The sequence below is a fragment of the Amia ocellicauda genome, chromosome 1, assembly GCF_036373705.1.
Source record: "Amia ocellicauda isolate fAmiCal2 chromosome 1, fAmiCal2.hap1, whole genome shotgun sequence".
Taxonomy (NCBI): domain Eukaryota; kingdom Metazoa; phylum Chordata; class Actinopteri; order Amiiformes; family Amiidae; genus Amia; species Amia ocellicauda.
The window spans coordinates 44,937,271-44,960,867 of NC_089850.1; the positions used below are offsets into that span (position 1 = coordinate 44,937,271).

Sequence of the window (23,597 nt, forward strand, 5' to 3'; positions counted from 1 at the left end):
TTAATTGATAAACATCACCACAGCTTATATATTGGTACAGATATTGGGATATCAGAGCCATAGTTAAATATAGGCTATATCCTGCAGCGTTTTAATGAGAGGAATCCAGAAGATATTCACACCTGTTATATTCTTGCGTATTCTTCTTATTCTTTATCTTTCTAATGACAAATAAATAGCATTTGATTCTCAATATTCATGTTAAAAGCACAATTAAAAAATAATATAATCCTTGAATAAATGTAGATTTTAGATTCTGAAGCTTTTCTTCTTCCCAGCACAACGCCGAATATGCCATTCAATTAGTGTTAATGACCTATTCAATCTCAGTTCTCAGCTATGTACTGAAAAACAATCCTCTTGGCAATCAGTAATGTGACCACAACAACAAACTCAACTGCAGCAAACACTGGAAATAGTACCTTCATCAATTCAAGTCAGAGATTGTGGTTCAGAGCAAGATACTGGAAAGACAGTGATTCATGCTTTTCTGCAACGTAAATAAAGGCCATTCAGAAGAAAGGTCAATACACTGAAAGAGGTTGTTTTATAAATAAATTGCCAGTTTAAATAGATGAATAAGAGACCTTGAGATCTATGGAATGCCATTTAAAGTCAATATTAAATAAATACATATGGCTATGAAATAAATCCTTAAATAAATAAATGAGGCAATAAATACATATATAAATAAATGTAAATATAAATAGTCAATATATAATTTTTTTTTTTTTTCAAAATTATGTTTTTCAAAGGACTACTTTTATTTGTTTCATGGGACTTTTATTTCATAATGCCACATTTATTCATTTCAAGGGACTTTTATTTCATAATGGCACATTTCCATCTGGTATATTCAAATGAATGAGGTGTGGTTCTCTCACAGATTCAGACCAAAGCAACAGCACCAGAACAGCACTGAATCTATATGCAAGCTGTTTTGCAGACAATATGGAAGACATCGGTGGGCTCCGAGATACCATAAAATTGATCAACATGGTTTATCGGCGGATAATATTTTGGCCCTTATTGATCTCTTTTTTTATTTCATAGTCATATTTATATATTTAATATTGACTTAAATGGCATTCCATAGAGATCAACTTACTTTTCAAAATGTAATAGAGATACGCTCTCTAAAACAGACAGAATTTGCTGCATCAAAGAGCATTATAAGGATTTTGTAGAAATTGCAAGTTTAAATTAACAGTAGGCTACTAAAGCAGAACTTCTACATGTGTAACCAAACAGGCTTTTCAACCTCTATACTCTCTAGTCTAGATAATGTAAAATTTGCTTCATCTGTCAAAACGGTCTGCTGGCCCTGCTTTGAACGCGAGAAGCCGGGTGCACAGCCACCGCTGACAGCATGCTCAGAACACCTGAGGACTGCCTCGCACACAGCCACCCACCGTACTTCCACTCTGTGCAAAAACAAAACTGTCATAACCAGCAAATTCCAAAGGTGAGCACACAACAGGGTTGGGATCAATCTCCCTTTGCCTTTTCAGACCCAATTGTAATTATTTTTGCCATTGATATAACTGTATTGGAATTTGAATTGAACTGAAAAAGGATTTGGAATGGAATACTGGAATTGTCCTCAACCCTGCCTCAAGACACAGACAAAATTCCCAGGCCCCTCAGTCACCTGGTTTCATGTGTAAACTACTCATTCATTAACTTTCGGACCTTTCATTGGATCACACTGTTGCATTAATGCAGTTTGGAGACCCATAATTTCAATCATTAGTCTACGTAAATGTTATTTTCTGAACTCATCAGTATACAGCAATGAATATCAGGCACCGTGACGTGACAAATTCAATTAAAAATGATTAAGTTGAAGTTACATATTAACTTTTTAACTGTCAAGACTTCAACCTGCATTCATCTCTATGGCTGCATTTATCCAGCTTGTTTAGTTATCCAGCTTGAAAAGTTAGACATGTGCAGACATGTTGAGTGAAGCACAGATCTCAACTGGTACTCAAGAAGTATGTTAACGACCTGTAATCTACACGTGACTGAACGTGAAAAGTACATTTCCAATTCCCACAAGTCAAAATCTGTTTCATTCTCTCTAAGTGGCGTCTCCCCTGTATGACCTAGTCTTACAGCAAGCCCTTGCATTCAGTATATCTTACAATTGAATGTACGAAGCACAGTATTGTATTATATATCCTCTTTTATCATACAATTGTATAATTGATGAAAATAAACTATTAGAAAACATTCATTCTTGAGTATTTCATAGGTCATCCTTAAACTGTTAGAAAGAAAAACACATTCCAGCAAAGAATATATTGCTTTATTATTAACACTAATTCCATCTAATCATTACAGTATTATACCAGTAATCTGATCAATAAATTGTATACATGTTATGTAGTTTGTGTTCAATCAGATCATCTTAAATGGTGCCATGTAACCTTGTGAGAGCAAAGCTGTCTGAGTAGGAAGTTGAGTATCCATGTGATGAATCAGCTCACAACAAGTAAGAAGATAATGCCAAAAGACAGATTGGATGTACTGTAGTATGTGTAAACATTAGTCACTACAATACAGCAGGTACAAATTAAAATAGATGTACGTGGACTGTATTTAATGTTTACTGACTGACTGCAAAGAAAATGTTATCAGTAGAAACCTGCACTGTTGTGCACTTTACCAAACACAAAAACTATAAAATAGCATTTCTTTGAGACAAATTAGCTGCAGCATGGTCAAAGACCCATCTGATTGGGAAAGATATGACCCAAGACGAGAGGCAACAATGTGTACAGAGCAACCAATCAAGACAACTTGTTTCCGATTTTGATTAACATTTTCCTCATGTGGATTGTTCTCTTTATACAGTTAAAGCCCTGATGACAAGAAATATCTGATTTATGTGTCAGCAATTTCGCAAAACAAATGCACCCCTGTCTCAATGAGCCATACACTGAATCAATCGTATTCAAAGCAACTGGTGGTATACAGCATGAAAGCAGCAGCCGTACCCATGAAATGAGCATTCTTTAACTTGTACTAGGCCAGGGAAACCTGACATCCAAACCTCATCACTACTTATGTGAAAACAAAAAGCCCTCGGACGCAAAGTCTAACTCCCAATGCTTTAAGCTCATTTTGATTTTGCTTGTGTCACATCTGTAGTCGTCAATATTATTTTCTAAGCTGCCAAGGGTACGTAAGGCTTTACTTTTTTCTTTTTTAATGACCTCGACATTAACGTCAGAGGAATGAACCTTCTATTACACCTTGCATGTTCAAGCATGCATGGGATGTGACGTGGACAGAGGCTCAATAGAAATACTTTTAAAGGCACACACACACAATATGTTATGCTTCAGTTTTGTTTCTCTCCAGACCCTGTCTTGCTTGTTTACTCTTCCACATTCTCGAATTCAGTTTGCAATGATTTACATATGGAAATGTCTGCAGCACCTTCCTGCCCTTCTCTCTATGATGTATGTATTATTCAGGTTAATAACATTACATCCATTAATACATGCACAGGTAGCATGCTCTTCTTAACATTATTATTATTAATAATAATATTATTATTAGACCTATCATTAAAGGGGGGGCCCATTTTGTAACAAGTCCCATTTTGTCTTGAATGTTGAAACTGTTCAGAGGCTCATCATACACCCATGAGTTTTCTGAAAAGGGGGACTAAAAAGAACCTATTGAAACTGTTGTCAATGTTTAACATCCCCATTTGTTACTTCTACAGTACTGCTACCTTACCAGTCATCTGTTCAGTAATGTTTCCTTATATTATATGTGGCTGGAAACAAAAGGTAAAAATGATTAACCAGGGACATAAGAACAATGATTCTCTGCTCTGAGAATCGGAGTCGTCATTTTACGGATGTCACATGCACAGCAACAGAACCTCATTGTGTGGTAAGGTCCATCACCTATGTGAAGAGGGATAACAAAAGGATGAGAGAGTTAAGGGAATAATGTGTCTCCTGAGCTGATGAAGGGATGCGTTATTTGCCTCATTCGGTATCAGAAACTATTTTATTTACCGTTCAGCGTCTCCGATGTACGGGCTGCACTTAGTGAAAAACAAAGGTGAACAACAGCAGTGTGTTAGCTCTATCTAATGGTAAATAGGGGGTTTGAACAATAGCTTTGATTTTCCATTTGTCAGCTTTCCCTACAGGACACTGCATCACAAAAATCCGAAGAAAGTGTTGGAGCTACCACATTGCAACGCTGGGTTTCTCTGCTCTGAATCACTGCTTTTAATCCTGAAAATGTGAGATTACGTCTGGTCCACAGTAAATATACACATTATCTAAAGTACAGGCTTTCACTAACAGTAGACGTATTTCCACTAATACAGTACGCTTTTTACTTGACCTGATTACCCGAAAATTCCCCATTTAAGTAGTTAACAGCTTAAGCCCTTTGAACACTCATTTTCTACACAGGTCAGATTCCAAGGCCAGACAAATGTGGTCACAACTCGGGATCAAGCAGGATCCCCAAGACATTTCACTGCTTTTTTGGGGAATGACCTTTCATGATAAAATGCTCCACCCATGTGTGCAGTAGTCTATTACCTTGTTGAACGTTAAACTGTTTTAAAAGAGGGATTCTAGGAATATGTTTGCCAAAGAAAAACGGGCTTTAGAAAACAGATCTTGTCCAGAAGGGTTCTCTAATTTAGTAGGACAAAAAAAGTGCAAAGCAACATCCTTCTGTGTTTCCCAAATTGAACAGTCATCTCAGTCATACAGGATATGTCTACCCACTGACAGGCTCCAAGGCAAGGGCTGGTTGTGTTAAGACATTTATACATAAAAAAAAAAAAACAACAATGCCATGAAATACCTCTTTGAATCTGAACAGACATTTTACACAGGAAAGCATCAGCAGGTTTCTCCTTCTGCACTGAGTATGTAATGGCCATGGCTAAGGCTAATTATTTTATTTTTAAGTTTAATTTCTGTTCATGACTTGTGGGCTTCAAATAATAGGCTGATTTGACACTAATTGACATAATATTCTTCCATTTGCCCACTGCTTACATGCAACATTTTTATTGGTAATGTAAAACCAACCTTAAAGGAACAAATGACTACCTCAATCATCATCATCATGCACATAAAACATTCAAAATATGATTTGTTACAGTCATTAACTTATTAAAACATTTATGTAATTGAAGTATGTCGATATTCCTTCATTGTCTGAATTTCTCACACAGATGTATGATTTTTTTGTTTCCTGTATTAGGAAAGAGTTTGTAAACCTTTGTACCCAACTACCACTTAATACATATTCAATCACATGTGATATTAAAAATGTGTTGCTACCCACAGTTTCAGTTTTAATTTTATGTTTTCCCATGACACCACATCCTTTCATAATGAAATAATAAGTTGTTTCTGTCTGCAACATCTGCAGGCTGGGTTAACCTACATTGCAATACAGAAAAATACAGAAATCATATCTGGGTTAAACTGTAGATTCTTGGAGTCCTCTCTGTAACCATTATGACAAAGCATAAGATGATACAACAACACTTTTTCTGAACCCGCTAAATTTGCCAATTACAATTTCAAAAGAGTCCATTGGTTCATCTACTTTGAGAACAGTGATGCAATGCAATTAGCATTAATGGGGGGGGGGGGGGTAGACGTAATTAGTTAATTAGATAGGGCCTAAATATCAGGTCCTACACTGTTTGTCCATATCAGATTTATTTAATGCTTTATTTAAGGTTGACGAAGACATAAGGTCACAAAAAAACTGAAATTTAAAGTAAAGGTGACCTGTCAGTTTTGTATACAAACATACATTTTATACAGACCACAAACATCATGTTCAAATACAGGTAGCATACCTTAAAAACAACACAGCACAGTTGGAAACTAGACTGCCACTGCACAGCAGGTCAGACCATTCCACAATTTTGCAAGCTGCCGGCTGGTGAATTGCTGGATATTTCATGCTTCTCACTTTATGTGCCAAACACTAGCTTTCAAACTGTGAAATTCAGATTCAAAGGGACAGCTGAAAGACTTCACGGACATGTTATTAATGAATTCATCTACACTTCAGATAAAATGGATAAGGCAAAGGACTTCCATTTGCAAAACTAATTACTACAATCTCAGCGAAATAAAAAAGCAACAGTTGGGAAGAAGAAAACATCAGATTACCTTTTCTTTTGCACATCTTAAGCTAAGGCAGTTTCCTCAGCTTTTTTCAAACCACAAATAATACAAAATACTAATACAAAGATAGGCGAATCTGCAACCAAATCTAACCTAATCAAAACAAGGCCCACCTACTTTTAAGTACAGCAATGAGATGCTGATGCTTCTATGAACTCCAACCAAAGCGACCAAAATACAAAAGCGCACATCTGATCACATCTGGCCGGTCTATAGAAATCCTTCAAATGTCCTTCCTCAACGTGTGCCTAACCAGCACAATTAAATTTTGTAATCTCCAGGAGAAAAGTCATCGGTGCTGTGAATACATGATTATTAAGAGAATACACGTTTTAGGTGTTTTTAATGCAAATATCATCAACTCAACTTTCAACTCTACATGCTAGGTGAAGCAAAAGCGAAATACGATTTTGTTTGCATCAAAACGAAGCACAGGTATAATGAGAAAAGATGACAGCAGTTTAGATAAGAATGTAACTTTAGCCCAAGACTGTGGTACAAAATTAAAAAAAAACCACAGCAAACTGGGTTGCAAGTTAACTATTCAACTTGCCATCTTCACGTATAGCAATGTACAGACTGCATTAGGAGGACAGGTTTGGTGAGATTATAATTTACACGGCATCATCTCAACTAAACTCATTACTGAAGAGCTGAGCTAATTTGGCCAGGACTTGTTATGGTACACAACGGGAGCAGCTATGACTTTCATTTTTAAATATATTTGTACGCCAGACGATTTCCACACACACACAATCAATACAACACATTCATTCAAAGCAACTGTCAATGTCACTGAATCCATGACAGACGCCGCTTATACTATGTAGCTACCGTGTGTGAAAAATGTTACAATATGTCCGATTTCTGGCTTCCAATGCATCGATGCCACAGTCTACACGTGTTCATGTTTGCGATCTTAGGATGTGGTGATTATGACAGTGCTGGGGTCATGATACACGTATGTTACACTAATGTGAGGCAGGGTTTCTGCTGCTGCTTCGTGAATCATTTGCGACCCCTGCTTTAAACAGCGGGACTATATCGCATGTGGGCACCGCTCTTACCTTTGAGCTGCGGCAGGGGAGACAGCTCCACCAGGCTGCTCTGGGTCCGGAACTGGGACGAGCCCTGCGACCGCTTCTGTTTCTGGGCTTTTCGCATCGACTTGCGGGTGAACCCGTCCACTTTCTCCGCCGCAGAGATAACCGACATCTTGGTGCAATTAAAAACGCTTTAATAGTAGTAGTAGTATATCCACTCGAGGTGATCGTACAAAAATCTCCGACCACCATGAACCATCCGTGAAAAACATAAAGAGAAGTCCACCGGATCTTCAATTATTTTTATTTTAAAGAAATTAAATCGCTTTTTAATCCTTCGTCAGCAGGTCCCATTAGAAAGGTTGCATTCAAAACAAAACGCTGCACTTAAAAAAAATAGGATAATAAATTGTAGGAGCTGCGGCTCATTTCTGGCCTTTCCTCACATGAACCCAACACATCTAGATGGTGTAAAAGTGCAAGAAATAGGGCGCATCATGAGGGGCACTGCCTACAGGTTGTTAAAGTTTGTTTGTTAAAAAATATCTATATAATTAAGCTACAAAAAATGCCATTCGAAAATAACATCACCTCCAAATGGCTCAAACAAGATGTCCTGCTAGTGCAAAGGATCAAACTTTACAGTGAGTTGTAATGAAGAAGATCATGCCGTCCCCATTTTCAACGCGAATCCAAATGTCCTTTAGTTCACACTGACAGTCGCGTCTCCGCGCCGACTCGCAGCTGTTCGTGGACACAGACGGGCTCCAGCAGCCGAGGCATTTTCACCTCCTGCGCCTGCCTCGAAGATACTGGAAACACAGACACGTTATCACATAAACTTTGTCCTCTTTTGCGAGACTTCCTGATGCCTTTCAACTTTTTAAATTAATTAATTAAAAATGCATCACTAAAATCTACTGTACGCGCCGCCGTTACCTCCCCTTCGCAACCATAAACAGCTCGGCTCGGCTCTTGACGTCACGAAGCCAGCTCTTGAGGGGCAAGCGCAGCGTCCAATCACACACGGCGGTCTGAGCGCCGGCCCGGGCCGCTCAGCCAATCCAATTCATTGTTAAACCAGTCTTCCCTGAACGAAGTGGGCGGGGCTAAGCTTTGAGCGGCAGTTAGTCACCCTATTAAAAGTTTAAACGGTGAGGCTGACCAATCGAAAGCGTTCATTACAATGTGGGAGGCAGGGCTTAATATGTAAATGAAGCGCGGTTGACCCAACCAGAAGTAGAGAATCGTAGACGGTGAGCTATTGTGATTGAAGGGGATTGGAAGTTAAAATGGTTGATGTGTGCATGAGCACAAATAACCCTGACACAAATAATAATCCACAATAATAATACAAAAGTGACGCTAAGCCTGTGGTCAGCTGGTCACACAAACTGATATTGGACTTGTCATATCACCCTGGGGCTAAACATTGCATATATGTGCAAGTATGCCCACATACACTGAATAATAATAGGATACATTTATGATTTTCACATTTTTATATTCTGAAAAAAAGTCCACAAAATTTTATATTTTAAGAAATATATTTTTCTGCTTGGTTAATGGAGCTGGGATTTTTCCTTTAAGCTTTTCTTTTAAGCTTTTGCTAGAATGGGGTCTGGGGATGGGGTTAGATATTTATATGCAGCTATAATTTCTAATAATATGGGCATTACATTTCTACTGGGTGTACTGAGTTAAGATGCAGATAGCGTATATTAAATTTGTATTATTACCTCTTGTAATATAGTTTTACTGGAGGCAAAAATAATGGAGTGGATGGAATACAGTCATGTTTTCTCATTATGTTTTTGGTAGGATTACGGATAGGGTTGGGGTTTCATATATTCAGTCATCTTTGTCTTCTAATTATGTGGGTGTTGTGTTTCTGCTGGGTCTGTGGAGTTGGAAAGAGCAATAGATATGTGTATATTATTATTTTGGTACCAAGCAGCATCCCATTGTTCCATTTTTGTAAACATATGATGATAATTGGTAAAGACATGACTGTGTACTTCTGCTTATAATTACATGTGACATATAACACATCCAACTGAAATCATTCAATTTGAAAAAGTCTCAGCATGGCATTACTTATTTAGTGAGTGATGCAGCCAATCTTTGCACGGTTATTCATCATTGTATTCTGTTCACAAAATAAAACCAAGATTGATAATTTAATTAAAAATGCAGATTTAAATACATTTCCTGTATTGGATAGTTGTTGTTTTAAACAGAAATCGATATACTTCTAATGCAACATGTATTTGTTTTCTCTTGTGGTACACCTTGTATTGTACATGTCTTACAAGTGAGGTATTGGTCCTGTTGAAGAAAGCTGCCTGCTTTATGTCTGCTTTTATTTTTCTTGTTCACACTCACATTAATATATCAATCAATCAATTTTTCAATCAATTCAATGTATAATTTATGTATATGTCTACCAAGCATGAGTATGCACTTTTATACACTTTCTCTTTTTGCAAATCAGTTCCTTGGACTCCTCATGTCCTGAAACATTTAAAGTAATCAGTATAATCTAATCAGTGTGTTTACTTCCCTCCTAAGACCCATCAGTAACATCAGAGAAACAGTGGGATAATATAAGTGATATGAAAACAATCAATTATTTATATTAAATGAAAACATGGTAACACAACTGTTTTCAGACGAAATGCTATATCTGTGCACATTTGAACAAAGTATGGAATTACTACCTTTCTAAAATAAACTGATAGTGACTTGCACAGGAATTCAAAAGAATATTAAGTATTCAATGTCCTATGGGGAGATTGCCGCGTGTTAACCTATATGAATATAAACTTCTATACATAAGCACTGGTAATATTGGGGCCTCTGAATACCATCAGCTGATCCAGAAAATCCCCCCATTGAACTGGAGCTGCTAGAAGAGGGGTGGCTAACCCTGGTCCTGGAGAGCTGCAGAGCCTACAGGTTTGTGTTCTATCCAAATCATTAACTACTTAATTGAACCAATTGTGGGTCTTAATTAGGTAAAATGTCCCTGTGTTCAAGGTATCCATTGATTGATGATTTAGAGAGACCTGGAAAACCTGCTGGATTGGGACTCTCCAGGAACAGGGTTGGCCACCCCTGTGCTAGAAGGAGAACAGGTTTGCTATGGGGGAGCAGATAAATTATGTTCTCACTAGTAACATCAAATTTGCTTAATGTGAAAATACTCTCATGCATAGTCCAGGTCATGTAAATCAACTTATATTTCTCAGGAACTCCAGAATATCAGACATACATTTAATTTATGACATGGGAGTGAGGGTTATGAACTGCAGATGACTTTACTGTTTCCTTAATTCCACAGAGAACAATGCAATAAGCTCCACCATGTTCCTCAAATATCTTCTAACAACAGGCTGAAAATCATAGAAGCCTATAAATCACAGAATAATAAAACAGCAACTGAAGCGTATATGCTTGTTGTCAGTATAATACATTGTAAAATACAACTGACGTGAAATAAAAATACACTCCTACATCATCCGAGAGAGTAACCAAATGTGCATTAAAAAAAGAAATGGGAATTGGTGATGTGAAGAATTTGAAAGTTGGCAAATATCTAAAACCAAACCTGCTTTAGATTGGCACAGCATTAGTTGCAATTTCTCAAAAAGCTTCCCAAAAGTCCACAGTGCTTCTACTCTAGTGCAAATTGTTTTCCAAACAGCTTCCATTTTATGTCTGTCTTCCTTGCTACACTGTGTAATGGCACTAATGGTGGCTTCGAGGCCTTGGTACTAGCTACACGGAAACTTCTTTGACACCTCCAAGATTAAGATAAAGTAACTAGAATGTCCCATTATTATTTTGATATTCTAGATTACTATTAAACTGTACAGCAATTTAGTTTCATTAGATTAACTAACCAGTACTGGCATCTGCAATTACACAGCACCCTTCAACTAAGATTGCAGTAATCACACTAGCACCCGTGACTGCAGTGTGCCTGGCTGCCACATTGTATGTTTTTTCAGCTTGCCTCCATCACAGGTTGAAAAGTGCAGATCCGTGCAGCCATGTTTCCCCTTGTTACATCCTCCCCAGGCAGCAGAACTCACAGTCTTTGGCTGGCATACTGTTGCCTTCCCCATATATAGGCAGCACACTTTACATGTTACCTTGAGGAAGATAGATTTTGATGGAATTCAGTCATGAGACATCCAAGCCAGCTTTGCACATGTAACGTTTGGCTTGAGTTGCCCTGTTGTACATCATGTCCATATTTATTTCCTAGAACTTTAGCTTACCATCATCATTACCAAGTGTTACGCCCACATTTGACAGTAAAATGTCTGACAGATTCCAGACATACTGTGATGTTGTCTGTTTATAAAGGTATCACTATAATAGAGGCCTTTCATTGGGGGGGCACTTCCCAAAAACAAACCGACTGCCTTCACATTGTCTGGAATAACAGCGTTCTCTTCGGCCATATTGTTGATGAAAGGGATGGCTGATAGCTGCCCAGTGACGTAAGCTGCACAGAGAGAGCGCGCAAGGAGTGCTGTACTAGAGGAAGAAGGCAGTCCTCAAGGCGCATTGTTTCATCTCTGAAGGCTTTGTTTTGCCGTCAAACGTATCCTGTCACACTGGAGCAAGTAATCAGAGTTTGGCTGCGCTTCCCTTGGCACAGCAAGAGATAAGTAACAAAAAGGACCCACTAGGGATTAGAAGAAGTTCTGGCGAATACTAAGTGAGCTATTCCAGGATTGCCAGACAAAAATAAATATATAAGAAACACAAGGAAATACAACTAAGTGTACCTTCCATATTAATTTAAATAATGCCAGAGGTATGAATTCAAACCTTGAACCCCCTGTTGCTTACAGGCCTTGGAAAGACAAAAGGAACAGCGGGATGCTGCACAATTCACGGTTTGTTAATAAAGCCATTGCTCGATGAAGTGAAGCGGTTGACATATGGGTTCATGAGCTCTGGTATTTGAAACAGGTAAACAAACAAATTCGCCATTTGCTGGCACAGATCATTATCCTGAGGTAGTCTTGGTGTGTGAGGTAAATCAAAATAGATATTACAATGTTTTCACGTGTGATTTGTTGTTACAGTTCACAAATAGGAAACGATGCTTGGTTTTGGTCGGTTATAGGAAGGCCCAGACTGACAAGAGAATTAGATTCAGATCCTATGCCCTATAATAACCAACCAATGAGCAGCCAGGGAATTTAAAAGGAACAAACACATAAATCTATAAAGTAATTCGTTGCAGAGAAAAAAATTAAAAATCAGACAGGGCCAGACTGACCAACGGACACTTCAGCCCATGCTTCAATAATTGCATTAAAGTATTGTAAAATTCAGCATTTGCAAAGACTGACTCATGGTGCTGCTGTATAAGTAATCCCATTATAAGATTTAGAATCCCATGCCATAAAACAATATTTTTACACTGCATGGAACACGATCATTAGAAACAGAGAACAACACATGAAAGCAGATGATTTTTTTGTGTATGTTTTACTAGATTATCTTTGTATGCTGTGGCCAGATAAGCCTACAGAATTATTAATGAATTCATGGTTCTGCAATGTGAATTTATTACCCAGCATAGGCTATGATATAGCAATGCCAGGAGGTGTGATTTGCCTTAATGCACATCATCATTAACCATCATGCTAATCACAAACAAACAAACTAAAAAACTAAAACTACCCTCTTGGTTTGGTAAAACAGGAGGGGGGGGGGAATGCCAATGGGATTGATAATTTATTAAATAATTCATTTTTAGCAGAATCAATTAATCCATTCAATTGGAATTTAATATTTTTACTAAACCACTGACAAGTAGTGATAGCTTTCACAGCTGCAGATTTGCTTTCTGCCAAGTTTACTTCAACCTTTGGATGTGGTGCAGTGTCCGCTGGGCATTTTCTGCAATTTTTCAGGAACATGTAGGTGTGTTTATACTAGCAAAGAATACAAGAATCTATCCTTTCACTAAGATCATTTGTGCTTTTTTTTTTTTTTTTTTAGATCTTAGATCTCAGGTACATCTGTAAGAAAGTTTTCCAAAAGCCAGATATGAAGATTACAGAGCTCCAGGTTTCTAATTTCTTCATTAATATCTTACATATTTTCTCAAAAAAGTTGGCCAAGAGATTCCTTTAGAGAGCATTTATTTTGAGTCGAGAAGTTGTTAGGCAATTTCTATTAATAGGTCGGGCAGTTTGAAAGTTTTTGATTACATGAAACTTCATGACCTGAAAATGAAATCAAGCTCTTCCAAACAAAACCAACAAAGAAAGCACATCAGACTCTTACCACTCCTGGCGAATTACACCTTGCTCTTCAAATATCAGAGTAAATGATCAGTATATCATAAAATCGCAACAAGAACCATGGACTTCACTTCCATGTACATGTTTTATATACAAAGACATCAAATAACTCTTACAGAAAGGATCTGCACAAAATTATGAAACAATATAACAACTTTACACTATAAATATGTACAACTCTTAAGAAATAAATTCTTGGAGATTACGACAAATAGAAGATTAAGGAGTTAATTTTCCAGACATAGTAATACACCATTAACTGAGCAAAGACAACCAAAGGAATTGCAGAAACACTGTGTACTTTTCTCTTCTGCTGTTACAATTACCTTTACATCATGGGGGAGGAAGAGAAGGAAACTAACCGACAGTAAGAGACCAAGCACTTACGCAATCATTTAAGATTTAACAGACCTTGTAAAAAAGAAAGAAACCTATTATAACATTAATCAAGTTAAAAACATTGGGATAAGTCAAACTTGTTTTCTCAAAAGCTTATTAGTCACCCTTCGTGAAGGTAAAAATAGCAGTATTTGCTCAAAAATTGATTTGACCATTTAGAGACAATCTAGAGGTTACAGACATTAAGAAATGTACTTCGAAAAGCTAGTTCTGGCTGCACCCACACACATTTGTGTGACTTTTTACAGTAACAGTAAAATAATCACAGTAGTGATTTTATTCATATCAAACTGAACCATACCCAGTATTCAGCATTGCAGGCATGCCCACTAATATGGATGTGTCGGATAGTATCAGTGGCCAACAGGACACCCCACAAGGAGCTTCACGAGCAGAAGAGTTTAGAGTCACAAGAATCCTTTCAGATCAGATTAAAGTTAACTGATTAGTATGGTAATTAAGGGTAAAAAAAAAAAAAAACATCAGATGTCCTGTCTATTAGTTTGTAGTGCTCGTCTTAGAAATACACCCTTTATATAATCACACGTTGGCCATAATATGACAAATGTAAAAAGCTTTGTGATGACAGATACAATAAAAAGGTTACATAAATCCAATTAAAATATTTTTCAGACTATGTAAAACTTATACAAATGCTAAATAGGCTCATGTTTGAAAAGACAAGTGGGTATGTTTTACACAAAAAACCAAACTAGAAAAATAAAATGAACATGACCAAAGGAATGAGGAAATTGATGCTTCACATTAGCAATCACAGTACCTATTGTGGTGCTTCGGACTGAGGGGGTCATGTTGAACAGTGCCCCAGCTGGAATCCAGTTCACTTATTGGTCTCTGTTGTTCCAGCTGGTCTGAGTGTAAGCATTTAGTTGCTTCAGTCTCTTGAACAACCCTTGCTGTAAAATTAAAATCAATTTGCATGATTTCTGTGGAGGTGCATCTCTGAAGGACATCAACCACCTCTTAAAGTCTGCCACCAGGTCCTGGAGCTGGAAGGAGTGGTGTGGAGTCCATCTGGGAGGCTTGGGACAGGTAGGACTGAACAGAGCATTTTCCTTGCTGTATAGAAACCAAGTAAAAGGCTTTAAAAAAGAAAAAAAGTATTTTGTCTTTTGCTGGATTATTCCGGCGTTCTTTTCTGGAAGTAGGAGGAGATCTTTTTCATGGATTGTGGTGTTGACGGGGCCTGAAAGGAAGGTAAAAAATGGGAGAGGATTAATTTCTGAGACAGTTTCTCTGTTGCCTTATTTAGATTGTGGGCTTTTAAATCCTTCTGCTTATTCATATTCTACGCTAGTACATATTCATACAGTACAAGCCTATTTAAGGGCTCATCCGGAGGAATATCAATCATGTTTTCACTGTAGAAGAAGTTGTAGTAACTTGCATAAGCCAGAGGAAAGTCTTGTGTTAATGGCTTTCCACAAATTCAAGATGGGAGAATAATTTCCCAGTATACCAACACACCACAACCCACCACTGTCACAGGGTCTAGATTATAAAATGACAACGACTGCACAGGATGGGGGTGGGGGGATGTGCCTTCAAACATATTAAAAACATATGTACCGGTGAGGCTGATGTTCTGCCCTCCTGCCTCTTGGTGGAGCTGGGGCTTCGAAAGCTCGAGGGGCTGCCCCGCTCTCCCTTCAGCGTCTGTCCCATCGCAGAGAGCCAGTCCGCAGGCTGGGGGGAGCTGTTCTCCTTGTCCGGGTGTTTCAATGAAGTGGGATTTTGCTCTCCACTGAGGCAGCAGGTCTCGGCCTCCTCTCCGCACCGCTCGTCGGTATCCTTGGCTGGGCAGCACACCCCCCCGAGCCCTGGCCTCCTCTTGGCTGCTGGGTACAGCTCCGTCACACAGTCACAGTCCCCAGGGCAGCCCTGCACCCCCTCTGAGCTGCTCTCCAGTCGGCGCTTGACCCTCCTCTCAGAGGCCAGAGCCGGGCTCTGTCCACTAGGGCTGAGCACCTTCCTGGGGGTGGGGGTGCCCTGGGCTCTGGTGCTGGGGCTGGGGGAGTTGGGGCTCCTGGTCATCCACTGCCTGATTGAGGGCGAGGAGGCGGTACGTCGAGGAGTGACCGAACAGCGTTTCTTGCTCGGAGGGGTTTGGAGGGAGAAGGAGGGTGTGCTGGAGGGCAAGGGCAGGTCTGCTCCGGCAGGGGCGCAGGCTGCAGCCTGTGGGGACGACAGGGCACCCAGACACTGCACCCTGGACATCTTGGCAGGAGTGGACTCTGATGGGCTCATGGGTTCTGCTCAGGGAGAGGGAGAGAGAGAGAGAGAGAGAGAGAGAGAGAGGAGCTTCATGGGTTAGTAAACATGCATTTCCAAAATAAGTTACACTTCACTGAGATAACAGAAGTCTTGCTGGCAGCTGCTTTATGAGAACAGAAAGACAACTGAGCTGGGTTTAACTATTTGTTCCATACAGTAACGTACACAATTCCTTTATACATTTTATTTTGTTTCAGGGTGGGTGGGTGTATGTATAGGCTTTCCTTACCTGGGAGCTTGGTGTGCGAGGACAGTTTTGGACAGGCTCTTCCAACAACATTGGAGGCTCCGAGCGAAGACTTCTCCCCTTCTGCCCCTCTGTTCAGGCGCCAGATCCGAACAGTGTTGTCGTCTGAACACGAGGCAATCTGCCATGAGAAGAAATCAGGAAATCACACAGGGCATCCATGCACATCCGTTTAGGTTTTCTGTCCAAGTATTTATTCTGTACAGAAGAATGATTCCCATACAACTGGCACGGGTCGGAGCTCTACGTAAACCACAACAGTTTAAAGGTCTGAGGTTTTTATTAACTAAACTTCATATATATTACATATTTACCTATGGTGTTCAGAACTCTTATTTATGCTAAACAGTAGTTTAACCTTAAAAGAAAATATATAAATTAGGAACTTTTGAAAATATGCATTAAAACAAAGGCCCTGATCCATCTTTGTATTGCTAATAATGAAAAAGGGAAGCGTCGATTCCAGTAAGCTCTAGAATGCAAGATTCCTCTTGGAGACAGAAGAGTGCTATCGTACTCATACAGTAGTATATTCTTATCCGTGAGATTGATTGATTTTGAAAAAGCAGAATAAATAAAAATAAAGAACCGCACCTTAGTGAAATCCGTAGGACACCAGGCTATTGATGTGACCTCCTGGCAGTGTCCTTGGAGCATGATGGGAGGGCGTTTAGGGTCAGAAATCTGGAAAAAAACAAAACTGAAATTTCGATATTTTCCTCCAAGGGTATTTGACTATGGTTGCTGTTGTCATAGCTACTAGCTAACCCATAGTCCTGCTCCCCCAGACAGCAGCGCCCTACCTATCTGGCTATGGATCAAAACTTCAGGCAAATACAACTTCACAGAGAGAAAACAAACAAAAAAGTTGTCCATTTACCACCAGTAGATTTTTTTTTTTTTTTAAACAAAATCCAGGGCCAGTGAAATATAAACAGCAGAATCAAAGCTGTACACAACTTTATTTTTGCTGTCAAGCATCCTTGAATGGTCAAAACATGTCAGATCAAAATAACTCTAGTTCCAAAAGGTTTCCTGAAGTCATTTCACAAGGTGTAACATGATAAACTATAATTTATTATTTCCTCAAGACCATTTCATCTTCTTGGGAGAAACTGGTAGGTAAGTGTGTGATGGGGAAGAAGGGAGTTCCACCTCACCTTCCAGATGTAGGCATTGTGATCACTGGACCCACTGACCAAGAACTGGTCATCTGGACTGACGCTAGACGTAATGTAGAAGCTTGAGTTGAGGTGGCCGTTGAAGATGGACACTGTAGAGAAGAAAGAACTCCGTAATGAACAGCTGTCCAAGAACAGCAGCCCTGCATCTCAAAATGTACAGTTAAATCAGTAGCTGAGTCTGGGAAACCAAAGGACCACCATTTATCTTATAGCAAATCTGGATACAAACAGCAGCTCAGGGACCCCCATTTCCCCACAACGAAACCTCTAAAACACAGGCAGAGAGCTGGAGCACTCGAATGCCATCGAAACTCACACCCTTGTTGTCAGAAGCGTATACACTACATTTCAGGAAACCAGCTAAACCGGACAGTGATGTCGTTTCAGACGGTTAATAAATCTCACAGATGCAGAGTTAACTGGAATGCGGTTAATGTACTTTCATCACTTTCAAAGGTTGTCAGCCTTATCAGATTGCTGTGGTGTGGGGGAGGACTTGCCAAGGAATCAAGACCCAAGGACTCCTATTTTACAGTTTTTCCTAATTAGTCTCAGTCATAAGAGAATTAGATTTCACAAACTCAAATAATCTAAATCCACCTAAGTCAGAGGCAGAAAACGACAAGAAACCAAACATTATATATTCAAGACTTTCTACCTAACTGGGCTGACATGACTCATATGTTTCTTCTAACCAGGCTTCTTACTCATTTCAAGATCTGGTGTAGACTTTGGTGTAAAACAATATTCAGTTACTAAATTAATCATTTCTCCTGGTCTAGGAAACATGGAGTGGGAGCACACGACGTGCAGCGATTGACTACCCTCAGGGTACGCATTTTAAAGCTATGACTCAAAACGGATGCCAAAGCAAAAGAGGGGATGTTCAATCTTGTTTTATTTATAAGTTGGCATCAAATACATGTTAAATAGTATTCTTAAAACAAATAAGTTTTAAAATAGGTGAAGGAGAGATGCTTCATTCTCAAATCAAGATTACGGTGAGAGACGGGCATGTGATTTCTGCCTAAGGCCCACACACCCGTCTGCAATGCACTATTTGCCTCTGCTTTTGCTCAAGGCTGCTGTCTAATTCCAGACAGTTACTGGAAATGTGTTATCTGATGTTGGAAAGCCTACAGCGCGCTCTAGTGGTAAAAAACACATACGTATTCGTTAATCGTCACATCCTTAAGAACACTACTCCGGGCCATGATAAAAAATAAGAACATAACACAAAGAGATCATCTTCACTTCCATTATTTCCAGAAATACACATCTGTAGGTGCTTCAGTGACTAAGAAATAACTCTCCACTCCCTCCAACTTGAAATTTCATGCTCTTGGAAATAAACCCATATATACACACCCAAGATGCATCTTCCAAATATTGAGCATGCTTATCTTTTCATGACATGATGTTTCCCTGAATACATTCTCTTTTGAAAAACTGTTTGAGTGAATCACCAGGATAAATCTAAACCATCACAAAAAGCAGCTTGTTGAGGAGGGGGGGAAAACTGAATATAAACCAAATTTAGAAAATTATATGCATATGTTAGTGTTTAGAGAACAAGCAGACAAGGACTTTGTTATGAACATCTGTGGCTGAGTGGGGTTGTAAAAGACTGACTATTAAGCTATTAAATCTGGTCTCCGAGAAGTATTGATGCGTTGAATAACAAATTCTTCAAACTTAATTTGCCTAAAAGCTTGTGTGGCATACAGGGATGCAATGCATAAAAAACAAAACAAAAAACAGTTTTACTTTGTTCATATGCCTCTGCAGGATACAGAAGCTTGATTTAGTAATTATATTTCTTACATTTTCAGAGAAACCATTATATTCCAGAATAGGTTCATGCTTTTTGGCTCTCAGATTTGCATTGAAATTGTTTTGGTCATCCTGCCATCAACTGTAATTTTCCTCAAAAGGTTTAACACACTCATTTTCTGATGAAACTGACAGCTAAAATAAGCTTAATGTTGTGGCATAAAAGCAGATACTCATTTGGCATATCCACATAAATATGGCTTAATTGAGAATCTGATAATTTAGTCTGAAATCTTAAACAGATATATGGGAGCAGCTTCCAGTTTCCTTACCTGGTGCAGTTTTCAGCCCCGTCACATTAAACTTGTAAATGTTCTCATCGGTACAGTTTGCAAACAAGCTGGAGCCAGTAGAATCCAAGGTGAGTCCAGAGTAGCCTACAGGAAAGCATTTAATGTTAGATTTACAACAAAATGGAGAACTGTATGTAGAGCAAACATTCATGTCAAGTTCCAAGAAAACATCAGTTTTAGGTACACACCCAGTTTACGTATGCTGTTTCCAGGGTACGGGTAAGCTTGCAAAGGAACTGGATCCTGATTATGAGCAGTATAGTTCTTCCTCAAGTCCCACATCTTGATAACACTGAGAAGGAATCAATTATGACTGTCAGTAAAGCATCCAATAGAAAACAATCAGGAATAGCACAGAAACTAAAATGAAGCTTGTGGTTTATGAAACATGCTCAATGGCATCGGCATTTACTGTAACCTTATATTCAAAGGTCTCTAATGACTAAACTGAATTCCATGAAGGATCTCTTCTTATGCCAGGTAATGTTGCTACAGAGACCTGTGCCACAGCCCGGACATATTCCACCAACTGCAAACTCTTACCCATCGACGGCTCCTGAAGAGATGAGTGTGTTCTCATCCCGAAACAGCACCACTGTGACACTCTGCTGGGAATCCTGGGAAAAGAATCGACAGTTAGAGCAGTTTTGACCCATGACTGCTCAGTTACTGTGGATAATTTAGTGTAAGTCTTTGATGATCCATTCATGACTTGAATGCAAATTTATAGTTTCCTTCTTGTTTACGTCAGACAGTGCACAAGCATATGACAAAAAAATAGCGCCAACAGCTATTCCTTAGAAATTCAGGAAAGCATTGTTACAACACACAGGCATTTCTGTATGACAAGACCCAAGGTGTGAAAGCACACTGACCACAGTTGGTGCAATTCCTCTGCTAGACTGGCGTTTCTTCTTCAGCTTGGAGGGAGTCTGCCTGTCGGGTTTGTTGTGAGCACCGCAGATTTGCTTCACTTGCCTGTAAAATCCATCTAGAAACAAATTATACATAAAAAAAAAAGTTAAAGGTTTTTGCCAGGTTAGTTTTGCAGTGCAAGGCCTCCTAATGTAGACCCCTGTCCAACAAGACATTCCTGGGAAAACACACTAAAGAATAAAGCAGGAACAAATTTCAGAATGCAAATACTGTGGGTATATTAGAATAGAAACACTCAGGCATACACACTTATCTTTAGCAACAGATATAATATAATCCTTCACTCACCTTTCTTACTGCACCTCGTATCCCAAACCATAATGTTCCCATCTCTACCTCCAGTACAGAAAACCGCTGCAAACAAAACAACAGAATTAAAACCTGAAATGATATCAAAACTTTACTCCTGCTCCTCACAAAATAACAAAAAACTCTGGATTATAACATGTGCTTGAGTCAAGGGCTTTAACCTTCTCCCTAGCTACAACTGTGCCTTGTCAAGGATATTTATAGTGAATTTTCTAAATGCATTGCTTTGCCTTAAATACAATTGTGCAAGGCTTACCTTTCTCCTGCTTTGCAAAAGCCACTGATTTAAGGCTGCACTGGTGGCCTTTGAAGGTGCCCATAAGTTGCCCAGTCTTCACATCCCACAGTTTTGCCATCTGATCCCCAGATGCTGTAACCTGTGGAGCAACAAAGGTCATAACTGAATTACTGAACTAATGTTTATGAAGGACCAGCACCTGCAAAGAGATACGTCTTATTGATTCAAAGAGAGTGGGCTCAGAACTCCATTAATCCTTAAAAGCAAAGTTCACAGAATTCACAGCAATGAGAAAACACTATTTTGGAGATTCTTTCTTGGGTTGATAAAACAGGGATTGGATGCAAGAGCTAGCATGTTACTGGTCAAACAATGCACCTCATTGCAGCAAGAAGTTGCAGCTTCTTCAGATAAAAGGTTAATTTATGGTAAGAAAACAAACAGGCACTTACCAGGCAATGTTCCCCAGGGACCCAGGCAATATCAAAGACTGCATTAGCATGAGCCATCCACTCTAAGGCAAATGAGAAGTTTCGATTTTAAATAATAATTCCAAACGGCTTTGTTATACATCGATACAAAGAAAAACTGTTTTCATTCAGTAGAGAATGAAAATGTCTGACTTATGCAAGTTCTCCTTCCACAGGACAGATCCTGTTCTTATTTAGTGTCCATAGAATAAGGGCAGTTCGTAATCCACTGAGAGTTTGTCAGGTAGAGCAAAAACAAGAGAGAAAGTGTAAGGGCTGCTGTTTTAATGACCACACTGCTATGCACCCTCCGTGAGGGAGAATGATACCTTTCAGAATAGGACTGCTGCGGGACTCTGTGTTGTACAGCCGGACGATTCCCTCTTCATTGGCCACAGCCAGGACTTGCTGCAGCCCTTGAGCTAGTGGAGAGAAACACAGTGTTAGGACATTGACGTCTGACAGTACACTGGCCACCAAGAATGCAAGTACAAAACAGGAACAGGAACCATTGTTATGGGCCTATAAGCCATTAGCAGTGAGAAATGGACAGCTATTGCCATAGAAAGTAACAGATTAAATTGGTTAAGATAATACACTGCAAATGAGCTTTTGTTGTAATGGTAATCATCATATTTTGAGATTCAGCGTTGCTTTCTCTTTTCTACATTTTCAGCAAAGTCAGCTATGCATCAGTTATCATTTTTAATAATAATTCAAAATCATATTTTATGGAGGGGTTGGTGGGTATTTTTACCTGAGGAAAAAGTGCATCCAAATGGAGGAACTGCAATCCCCATGTCGCCATAAGAGATGTGCTCATCTTGTCGGGCACACTGGAAACAGTCGATCAGAGAGGACAGAGGGTACCTGCTCCCCAAGCCTAGGCGAAAACGATGCATTTAATATACTTCTGAGATACAAGGACAGTATTCAAACTACTGACACTGACAGACACCCTCCCCCAACACACACACGTCCCGCCACTGCATTCCAGTTCTTCATGCATGCTTGCAGGGGAGGCTGAGCGACTCTCTTTCCATAGATTTCAACACACTGATAACATGGCTGAAATCGTTATGAATGTATGAAGTTGATTATATAGATACACTTATTGATTTATAATTGATTTAAGTGGTCTCATTCAGCAACAAAAGTTTACAATCGGTTATCAGAAGTCCCCCAGTTAACGATAACGTGCACATCCTGCCCCATCCCCCTCCAGCTGCCATTTCTATAGTCTACACACAACAGGGCATTCATAGATCAAATAAAATCAAATAAAACCAGATAATCATTTCGATCCAGCGTGTTAGTAATACGAATGAGAAAGAAATGTTCAGGTTGATAAATAAAAGGCTGATCTTTGAAAATACGAAACATTTAAGGCTATTTTTAAGATTATTCGATTTATTAAAGTAAGCACACTTTTATTTTTACTTGATCGTAATAGAGGAAGAAAAAAGGCATCTTCACTCCATCTCTCTAAGACCATTACATTAAAGAGATTTCATAGCTAATTATTGTGTGAAAACACACTTTTAGACCACGATCAAGACCTCCCAGTAGTTGTCAATTCATTTTAGCGCCAGAAGTGTAACTAGCTACCTATTGTATTTTAGGTCAATTTCGACTTACCGATATGCTTCCAGTTGACCACTCCTCTATCAACGATGGAGCGAAAAAGCATTTTTAAGAATGTTTCTTCAATTAAAAAGTAAATCGCACTTAAAAAGCACAAGTAGTGTTCCTGATCTCCCACAAAAAAGCTCTGATCTTAATTCCCGCGAACTACCAACTGAGAGGATAATACAA

General features: G+C 39.1%; 2 protein-coding genes across 2 annotated transcripts in view; both read right to left on the reverse strand.

Annotated features, from left to right (window-relative positions):
• ppp2r5a (protein phosphatase 2, regulatory subunit B', alpha isoform) overlaps positions 1 to 8,213 on the reverse strand; it is a 63,872-nt gene extending 55,659 nt beyond the window's left edge. The window contains exon 1 of the mRNA XM_066706481.1: positions 7,268 to 8,213. Within this exon, the coding sequence (XP_066562578.1) occupies positions 7,268 to 7,415 (148 nt within the window). The 5' untranslated portion in view covers positions 7,416 to 8,213. The remainder of the gene's footprint in view (positions 1 to 7,267) is intronic.
• A 5,186-nt stretch (positions 8,214 to 13,399) lies between these two features.
• On the reverse strand, positions 13,400 to 23,573 carry dtl (denticleless E3 ubiquitin protein ligase adapter). Its single transcript, XM_066706541.1, has 15 exons — positions 23,421 to 23,573; positions 22,540 to 22,665; positions 22,112 to 22,204; positions 21,765 to 21,826; positions 21,331 to 21,451; positions 21,054 to 21,119; positions 20,705 to 20,820; positions 20,373 to 20,446; positions 20,018 to 20,121; positions 19,809 to 19,913; positions 17,680 to 17,792; positions 17,114 to 17,203; positions 16,502 to 16,640; positions 15,568 to 16,250; positions 13,400 to 15,184 (listed from the first exon to the last, which is right to left on the reverse strand). Exons 1-15 carry the CDS (start codon positions 23,470 to 23,472, stop codon positions 15,119 to 15,121), a joined length of 2,010 nt encoding a protein of 669 aa, XP_066562638.1. The 5' UTR covers positions 23,473 to 23,573; the 3' UTR covers positions 13,400 to 15,118.
• Between the last annotated feature and the right edge of the window lie 24 nt (positions 23,574 to 23,597).

Excerpts from the sequence above, each read along its gene's own strand:
- dtl (XM_066706541.1), bottom strand. The coding sequence starts at position 23,472 with ATGCTTTTTCGCTCCATCGTTGATAGAGGAGTGGTCAACTGGAAGCAT. Across the intron at positions 21,452-21,764 it reads TCCCTGGGGAACATTGCCTG|GTTACAGCATCTGGGGATCA; the intron begins GTAAGTGCCTGT and ends GTTGCTCCACAG. Across the intron at positions 21,120-21,330 it reads TTTTGCAAAGCAGGAGAAAG|CGGTTTTCTGTACTGGAGGT; the intron begins GTAAGCCTTGCA and ends TTTTGTTTGCAG.